This window comes from Portunus trituberculatus, chromosome 15, assembly GCF_017591435.1.
Source record: "Portunus trituberculatus isolate SZX2019 chromosome 15, ASM1759143v1, whole genome shotgun sequence".
Lineage (NCBI taxonomy): Eukaryota > Metazoa > Arthropoda > Malacostraca > Decapoda > Portunidae > Portunus > Portunus trituberculatus.
Window position 1 is genome coordinate 14,088,275 of NC_059269.1, and position 10,354 is coordinate 14,098,628.

Genomic DNA, 10,354 nt, shown 5'->3' on the forward strand with positions numbered 1-10,354 from the left:
ATATATATATATATATATGTCTCTTGAACGGTTTGAAGTAATCGAGTAGGAACGAATCAGAAGCACTGCTGGACCAAGTGGAATGAACGTCACCGAACAACAAGGAGCGTCCGAGCAAGGCGGCGCAGCAGTCCTGTGTGTGTGGCGGAGGTACTCCAAAAGGAGCTACAAGAACTTGTTCAAAAGTAGGTGTTATTTTAGTCGTCATTGCGTTTCAAGATGTCCGTGGCGCAAGATGGGTTTATCTGTGTTAGATAATGAGAGTCTGCTGCACTGACTGTCCAGCACACACTATTTCCTAACCCACAACATGCACATGCTTCAAACTACTGCAGTCTTAAAACAAACGCCCCTTTGTAGGATGATCACTGGCCAATCACCACCGTCTTTCTTTTCCCACTCGTCCTTTACTTGCCTATCATTCTCAACTACTCCATCAAATTCTTTTAACCGGCACCTCTGTCTCCTCCAATTCCCTTCCTGTCGTCTTCCACCTCGCACAGCTCTTTCTCCTCCTCCCCCCGGTGCTCAGCTTCTCTTCTTCCTTTCATATGCAATCCTCTTTTTCTCTACTTCCCTCTGAGATCTCCATTTTACGCAATCTTTCTATTCCACCTGCTTTCCTCTCACTCCGTCTTTCTTTCGTCCATTTCTCCTCCGTCTTCTCTTCCCTCAATCGGTGTCTCTTTTTCCACCTGTGTTCTCTCTTCTCCCTGCTCCTGACTACCCTGTTATCTTTCTTCAAACATCTCAATTTCCATTCCATCTATATCCTGGTCCTCCTCTCCCTCCCATTCTTAGCTCCCTTTCCACTGTCATGTGTCTCGCTTCTCTTTCGTCTCTCTTTTCCCTTCCTATTCCTTCCAGCTTTACCATTTCATGTATTCCTTCCCTCCCTGCTTTCATTCTTCCTTCATGCTTTTTTCCTTTCAGTGTCAGTTTATCATCTCTCTCTCTCTCTCTCTCTCTCTCTCTCTCTCTCTCTCTCTCTGTGAACATGTTATTTGAATATTTGCGCTCAAAAAAAAAAAAAGACAGGAAAGCGATGCCGTCTTTTTTTTCCGGTTATTTCTCCCTTTTCCAACTAATGTAAGCGATCCAGCAGTAGATAAATATTTCAATCATGCGTACATTAGCCTGATGGTTCGCCAGCGAGTTTTATGGCGTAGTTTTCAGGTTGTGTGGAATTTACCTGACACAAAAAAAGAGAAAGAAAAAAAAAAAAACGGATGAAAGCTAACATTTACATCCCAATATATAACGGAATGTATAATATGACAAACTTTTTTCCTTGTTTTTCACTGTTTACATGCGTGTTTGTGCTGTGCGTTAATCTAAACTTCAAATGCTTTTTTTTACGTGACTATGGTTATGAATACCCCGAGGAGAAGGTGAGGCAGTAGTAGGTATTCTAAAAGATGCGAGTGAGGAGGCTTATGTAAATTGCCTGTTTAATATCCATTGGCTGTACCTGTGGAGGAACTGGGAGATGTGTGTAGCGCAGTAGTAATGGTTCTTATTGATAGATAAAGCTGGCATGGTAGATAATGAAACACACGCACACGAATACACGCACATGCGCACGAATACACGCACACGCGCATACACACACACACACACACACACACACACACACACACACACACACACCTATAAGTATATGTGTAAACTGTACTTACTCATACTTATACACATATATATACACGTAATAAATGTACATATGCAAACATGCACACATGCTCAGTTACACTCAATGCATTCACTTGTATACATACGCATTGAATACTTCTTTACACACTGACGGCGCTTTTAACTCAGCAGAAGCAATTTGGAGTTCGATGCATATACGAGAACTGTCGAACATTTTTCAAAACTCCTTGTTTCTGTGGCTGAGCAGTGGTGAAATTTTATGCGATACATACTCAAGTCATAAGGGATGATTGAGCTATGAAAGATGTGCACGTATCTTGGGAACTGCAGAGGAGTTGAAGTACAGGTACACTCTGGTCAAGATGAAATAATCTATTCTATTGGGTTTTGTATGAATGTGGGAAACGGTACTTTATCGTTAATGGTTAGTATGGCAGTCCTTAATACATCGAAGGGTGAAACTGTCCGTCTAAAAAAAAAAAAAGAATTAATAGATGTAGATATACAAAATCAATAGAAACAAAGCTCCCCACCTCCTGCACTAGCTCAAAGTTTGCAACTATCCATTGATATTATATATTTTATCTTGGTGCTAAAATGTCATCAAACTGTTCCATCTGTTATAAAAATCGGATTACTTTGATGGATTACACAATATAAGAAGAAAATTAAGCACGAAGAATGCATTAGTCATACAACAATGTTAAGCTAGAATTATTTAACTTTTGGCATGAAGCAGAGATTTCAGGAGCAGTGGTGCGTGCAGCTCAGCGGTACAGCAGCCTCGTGATGCACCTTTGTGCTTTGCATGGGATTGTCTTCCTCCAAAAAAAAAAAAAAAAAAACTCCCAACCGGCATTCACTAAACAATGCCCCGAAACGAACATTAACCAGTACACACACACACACACACACACACACACACACACACACACACACACACACACACACACACACACACACGTATATATAATCTATCCTTTTGTATGTACTATGTATCTGGCTATCGATCGTCGTATCTGTATCTACCTACCTGCCTACCATGGCTGAGATCTCCTCGGTCCATTCAAGTCGCTTTTTACCATGCGCAGGGAATGCCGCGGCAGTATTCTTCCACCCTGGCCTGCAAAGTGAATGGACGGGCAGCGTTCCCCCTTCCACAGGTGGATATATAGCATAATAGTAGAGGTTAGGTAGGTATTAGGTATAGAAAAAACAATACACTTGTATGGGTTTCATGTATTTTATATATTAAAGGTGGGTAGGACATGGTGTTCAGCCTCAGCTAAGGCGTTATAGCCCCCAGACACGAAACCAAGAGTTGTAACAGCAACATGAACTCCGACTGCAATAGGAGTAAAAACTGGTGATCTGGCCGTGCATTGGGGAAATGATGCTCCTTGTAAGATGAAACAGTCACTTGATAGCAGGAAATCATGCCACACACACACACACACACACACACACACACACACACACACGCACACACACACACACACACACACACACACACACACACTGCCAGGCATGATTTATGAGCTCCCAGTGCGGGTCTCGGTGAAACACTTAAGTCTTACAGGCAACCTTGAGGATAGAGCCAGCGGCAGCACCACTTGTGACCTTCCTGCCTCCTGCGGTTCGGTGTCCTTCATAACTTATTAGCTGCTCAGCCATCCACTCTCGTGAGAGTTTTGTGAAGCCCACACGTGTGGGGTCTGGTTTTTGTAACTTCGCTCTTCCAGCACTGCCGAAGTTTTTATTCAGTTATCTCTCACAAGAATATTTTTTTTCCTAACGTAAACTAAAACTTCAGTCATTTTCTTTTCATGATACATATGTAATTAATGAATGACAGGAAATTCCTTTCATATCCTTCCCTTTGTATTTTATCTTAAATTTACTTCCAGACCACGTTGGTTCAGTCAACCTCCATGTTAGTGGTATTGTTAGCTTAATGCTGGCAGTGGATTCATCTTATCAATCGCATCATATTTCACGATTGTAACTCTGAACACGTTCACGGGTTGTAAAAAAAAAAAGTTTTATCAAGTGTTAGAATAATAGGAAAAAAAATGGATGACCAGTTAGTTATTACAATATAAAATCACCGTTTATTTCTGAGTTGAATATTGATGCAACAACATGCAATACAAATGTAAGTAATCTAAATACACTACATAAAAAAAAACTTTTAGAACTAAATAAGTACAGTAAGAATTTTAAATAGCCCACCCTTTAGATTTCGCTGTTTTCTGTGAGAGAAGAAAATTCAATCGTAGTGTCTGGGTGACTGAATCAAATAATCATGACATGTGAGGTTCATGCGTAGTGACAGCTCTGGGTCAATACAGCCTCAACTACAGGATTCCTTGGTGCCTCGGTCTGGACGGCATGGAAAATGAATTAGGAATGAAAAGAAAAAGGAGCGTACTATTCCACTAAGGGCTGGTTTGTGGGAATATCATTATTACATTAGAATTTAAAAGCATTTTATTGTGACAGAGAAAAAGAGAGGTTTAACATTTTTTGCCATGTGTGCTTGTTACATTGTCTCTCTATTCCTTTATCTTTATGAATGAAAAATGCAGTAGAATCGTGGAGCAGAGTTGTAATAATATGACCATTAGATATGTGCATCTACCAACTGAAGGAAACATAGCTACAGAAACTTCAATATTTCCCTTACGCAAATTGCAAACACCGTAATATGCTTGCTAGGGATTGCTTGATTGATTTCGGCGCCACAATAGCAAGGTCATGCGGGCTCCACTTCACCCTGCTTATCATTGCATTCTGGCCGGGAAGGGTAGATAATTTTCGTGTTAAAACCTAAATTTTCCTCAGTATTGTACAAAAATAGCGATGATATGATGGAAGTGAGGATTTAATTCCCAATTTGACCATCATAACAGTTCACTCAATTCACAATTAGAGATGAAATGCAACGCACTGATAGAGACTTCTGTGCCTCGGACATTGATCCAGGAGTATGTGCATTATGTATACTCAGTACCAACCAAACGGCCCACTAAGCCTCGGAACACACACTCATTGGCTAAAGGTTGCACCATGCCGAGGTGGCCGTTAGTGTCTTGATGATTGAGTCGTTACTTTATTACCGATATGTCAGGAGGAGTGCACAGAGCATTCACGGCGCAGTGGCAGTGCTGCGGATCGTTCCTTGGATCTGTCAAGTTTAGTTATGTACACCCGGATATGTTTTGTTACCAGTGTGTTAGGAATTGATCATTTCATTTCAATAATGCAAAAGGTTTTGCTGATAATATTTCTGAGGCGTTGTATGAGGGTAGGAGAGCTAGTTGTATTGTGGCGGGCCAGACCTGAGCGCCACCAGCCTGCACCACCGCCACGGTGATGCGGCCCACGGATAACAAGCTCGTAAATTGGAGAGAATAATTGCATAACAATAATAAATCTCTTGTCATTCTGTAACAGAATATATATATATATATATATATATATATATATATATATATATATATATATATATATATATATATATATATATATATATATATATATATATATATATATATATATATATATATATATATATATATATATATATATATGTGTGTGTGTGTGTGTGTGTGTGTGTGTGTGTGTGTGTGTGTTTACCTAGTTGTAGTTTTACAGGGCCTGGGCTTTATGCTCGTGTGGCCCCCGTCTCTATATCTACACTTATCCAATCTTACTTTAAAAGTATGCACACTCGTTGCAGACACTACTTCTTCATTTAAACTGTTCCACGTCTCAATACGTCTTTGCGGGAAACTATATTTTTTAACATCTCTCAGACATTTTCCTTGTGTGTGTGTGTGTTTGATCTGCTGCAGTCTCTGACGAGCTCAGAGCTCATTGTTTCCGATCTTCGGATAGGCCTGAGACCAGGCACACACCACAAACCGGGACAAGAAGGTCACAACTACTCGATTTACATCCCGTACCTACTCACTGCTAGGTGAACAGGGGCTACACGTGAAAGGAGACACACCCAAATATCTCCACTTGGCCGGGGAATCGAACCCCGGTCATCTGGCTTGTGAAACCAGCGCTCTAACCACTGAGCTACCGGGCCGGTGTGTGTGTGTGTGTGTGTTGTTATTAGTATCGAACTTTGGAATTTCATATCGTAATGATAGTCAACCCTACAGACAAATATTTGCAGAGAGAACCATTTTTTTTCGAGAGTCAAACAAATCGTGCATTGATGGCTTAAATCTTGGAAAGCACGAAATGAAATGAAATGATAAATTGATAAGATTTATTTTTTTCGAGAATATAAACGAAACCATGAATTATAACCCCTAAATGATGAGAGCTTTCGGTATTTATAACCACAGAGCGGGAAACAGTTTAGTGTAGAGGATGCCAGCTGCAATCTCCTGAAGATTCATGACAGAGAGAGAGAGAGAGAGAGAGAGAGAGAGAGAGAGAGAGAGAGAACGTACATATATATGTTACATACATAACTTATTTTTTTTCCTAAAACTTCATTTTCTTTTTCTATTGTACACTTTTGTGATGCACTTACTATGTATCCCATTATTTCCAAATAACCTTTGAAAAATCATGCACCCTGATACACCATGCACTAATGTTGACCATCATTACAAAGCTGCTGCAAAAGAGAAATACCGCCTAAATGGGCTTATGTATGCAAAACTTTGACCTCCAAAATGTGAAAGTAAATCTTATTGCGTTTTATCTTATCAGAGCACGGGCTTGGTGCCGCTGCACTACACGAGCGACACTAGTGTTTCGGTCAGCAGCGAGGAAGGATCGGCAGTGTTGTTACAACGCCATTTAGTGATGAAGCTATTCTTTGCGGTGTTGCCAGCTTTGGCGGTGTGGTGGTCCAGTGTGGTGGCCCTGCCTGCTGGTGAGTAAAATGCACACACACACACACACACACACACACACACACACACACAAATATTACGCTTACAATGCTACTTTTGTACTGGACGTGTGCACAGGAGCCAGCCAAGTTTTCTCCGAGTGGTGCCTTGCGAGGTGCCGAGTGCAGCAACAGTCAGACATTGTCTGGTAATATTGACCCACTACTTGAGGCAGTCTGGGGGCATTTACTCAGCAGACACGTAATAATTCCTCGCCGGTAACGGAGCAGAGATCCTACGAGCAAAGGAGAGAGGCCGACAAAGAGGGTTCATTTAGCCAAGTTTCGAGTTAAGTCTACGTTTGGGCGAGACTGAATGGTCTTAGTCGCATGATGCTTCACTTTAGATTTTGAGGAAAATTTCCAGAAGAAACAAAGGTACGTCAAGCATGAAAACTTAAGGCAAGCAAATATTGAAGGAAGAGATGGCGTAGCGGTGCCGGGGATCTGCCTCGAGAAGTGTTTGCCTGGCAGCGGCAATGTAAAACCTTAGAAGCAGAGCCTCATGCCACATATGTTGATGCGACACTCGCACTACTTGCTTCACATCAGCAATATTAAAAATTTGAAGCATATATTTGTCTGTTCATCTATTTCCCAGTCCTTCCATTTGTTTGTGTTTAAAGGTAACAGGGCACTAAGTTTATATTTGATGTAAAGGGAGAGAGAGAGAGAGAGAGAGAGAGAGAGAGAGAGAGAGAGAGAGAGAGAGAGAGAGAGAGAGAGAGAGAGAGAGAGAGAGAGAGACGCAAAATATATCGACCAAAATTTTTCAAATAGGACTTTTGTGTAATAGGTTTCAAAATATCCCATTGCAATAGTGGGTTGATACGTAAACTGCACTATCGCTGCGCTTGATTACCTGAATGTGCTGTGACGTCTGCCTGGCGTGGTAATCATCCGTAATGCTTAATACAAGTGGAAAAGCGATAATCGCCTCAATAATGGCATTTCCATGTTGATAGTATCGCTCGACGTCTCTAACACACACACACACACACACACACACACACACACACACACACACACACACACACACACACAGAGAGAGAGAGAGAGAGAGAGAGAGAGAGAGAGAGAGAGAGAGAGAGAGAGAATCACATGATTATCGATAACATAGCAGCTTATTAATGACGTTTCAAAACAAAGCATTGGTGTGTGTGTGTGTGTGTGTGTGTGTGGGTGGGTGGTGGGAGCACACGTATGGAAAAATGTACCGGAGTGTGTTTGGATGTGTATATAAACTACGTAATGTTGCTTTACTGTGGTACACTTTATCCCACATCTCGGTCACGGTTCACTGTTGTATTATTTTCCAGGAGATGAACACCGGGTGCGGGCGGGAGACACTGTGGTGTACGTGGGCGCTGTTGTGGAGTATGAATCTTACCATGAGGAGACAGAAGAAGGGAAGGAAGGTATCACGCAGACGAACGCCATGATCCTTGCTGAGTATGCAGCTCTAGCTAAGGCACAGGTAAACCACATCAAAGTATTCTTCCTGATTTTTTCTTTTATATCTTCAAAGAATGCGAATGTTTTTTTCCCATGAGCCGGCATTAAAGTGGGCTTTTTCTTTGAATTTTTGTTATTTTTGCCCCGTTGCTCTCTCATATAAAAAAGGAAGTAAAGGTCATGGGAGCCAAACATGTCTCTTAGGGTGAACAAAGACGGTGATAACTTGCATTTTTTTCTGTAGTAATTGTTGTAGTTCTTATTACTAGTGATACTGGTGGTGGTGGTCAGCCAGCACCATTAGTCCTATGGTCGGCCTCTAATAGTCCGCACAGGCTGTGGTTGTGCCAGGAGGGGAGGGTGTGTGGTATATATTACTGTCGCTGTTATAAAAAAAATCCAATAAGTCGTCCTATTTTTCCATGTTGGACTTGGAGTGGACGATTTAATTTCCCTCAGAGAATAAAAAAAACAACTTTTTTCATTGTTTTCGTGGATACCTCGTACTGAAATCACATCAGTCAGTAATGGATTCTTTTGTTGTTTTCTTAAACTTTACAATAATCTAACATTTACGTACCATAGGAACGTAAAAACATGGTCACGGTGCATGTGGTTCATTTCTTAACTTTATAGATAAATAGTATCAAGATTCTGATGCCAGAGTTACTAATGAACAAAAAGAAAAGGCAGTGTGTGGTGGATGAAGCCCTCATATTGCTAAACCGCCGAACATCTTAACCTTGGGTGCCAGATCTTCGTAGACCCAGTCAGCCACGAAGCTCTCGCAGAGGACGTTGGGGAACGAAGGGATGGCAGTGCGGCACAGGTTACTGAAACTGGCTGGCTTATGTGCGATGTCTTCCAGGTGGATGAACACACTGCCTATCGGAGTGACGCGTTGATTATGCAGGTTAGCGTAATAACCATCTCAACTGCAAATCCTCCAACGGGTGGTATTGGCAAGTCTATAGGAGTAGTGGATCTGATTTTGAAGTTTAGTTGGTTGCGGTACTCTTCATAATGGCAAAGAAGTGATGGAGTGATGCGTGTTGGCAGGTAGGCAGGTAGGTTGTGAGGAGGAACGTGTGTGTGTGCGCGCGCACACATGCGCGTGGGCGTGCGAGTGCAAGTGCGTATGAGCGTGGGCGTACTCGTGTAAGCGTGCATGAATGTGTGTGTGTGTGTGTGTGTGTGTGTGTGTGTGTGTGTGTGTGTGTGTGTAAGAAAGAGACGAGAGACGAGAGAAGAGAGAAGAGAGAAGAGAGACGAGAGACGAGAGACGAGAGGCGAGAGGACGAGAGAGGAGAGAGGAGAGAGGAGAGAGGTTACGTGCTTATATCCCAAAAATAAATGGCACCTATTTCTAGATTCTCTTAAGCTGGTATTGTTGATTGAGGCTGAAAGAGGAGAATCGCACTTTGATGGTGAATACGAATTTAGGGAATAATATATAGCCAGTGTATGCAGCCCATGACTCACTCGCCGGTGTCCTGTACGAGGCAGAGGGTGTTGGTGATATGCTGCATCCTGTTGCTGTGTGTGTGTGTGTGTGTGTGTGTGTGTGTGTGTGTGTGTGTGTGTGTGTGTGTGTGTGTGTGTGTGCGCGCGCGGGGATAATGAGATTTCAGTTCTTCCTCGCAAATAAAAAAAGAGCAGGTGTTGGCAGCGGTAGTAGGAGGCAGTCACTTAATGCCCGCGTGTATGAAGACTTGGCACTGTGTTGTAGTTTCAGCTTTAATCTACATAATTGTGTTTCCTGGCGTGGGGAGAATGTGGAAGACACCGACAGACGGCAGGCTGCGAGCACACGGTTCACGAGCTGCAATCCGCCTACATTCATAGCAGTGTAACGTGAATTAAGTTCAGAGTAATTTCTCCTCGCTTTTCTGTAAATTTAAAAAGAATACGAAATTTTTCATCCTGTCAGCTTCCCGAACGTTCGAAAGATACAATTGGCATACGCGTGAAAGAAATCTTAAAATCGAGAGCAACATAACCATACCTTACTCGGATGCAGTATGGTCCGGCAGCCTCCAGCTAAGTTATGAAGTTTCCAGCTTGCAACATGTCAAAATCTCACGCATATATATATTTAGAAGGACACCTTTATGATGAACTGTGCTTGGATTCAATAATTACTGAAATTTAGTGTTTCCAGAAAAGAATGTTTGATAGTCTTATAATAGTTTTGCTAAATGATTCTTAGTAGATATAATGTCTCTAATTGAAGATGTTATCTTTTATTGGATGAGAGAGAGAGAGAGAGAGAGAGAGAGAGAGAGAGAGAGAGAGAGAGAGAGAGAGAGAGAGAGAGAGAGAGAGAGA

At 41.9% G+C, this 10,354-nt stretch overlaps 1 protein-coding gene across 1 annotated transcript in view; it reads left to right on the forward strand.

The window, feature by feature from the left end:
* The first annotated feature begins 59 nt into the window (after positions 1 to 59).
* Positions 60 to 10,354, forward strand: part of LOC123504183 (pantetheinase-like) — a 17,184-nt gene continuing 6,889 nt past the window's right edge. Inside the window, exons 1-3 of the mRNA XM_045254529.1 lie at positions 60 to 185; positions 6,388 to 6,553; positions 7,891 to 8,048. Coding sequence (XP_045110464.1) covers positions 6,484 to 6,553; positions 7,891 to 8,048 — 228 coding nt within the window. The 5' untranslated portion in view covers positions 60 to 185; positions 6,388 to 6,483. The remainder of the gene's footprint in view (positions 186 to 6,387; positions 6,554 to 7,890; positions 8,049 to 10,354) is intronic.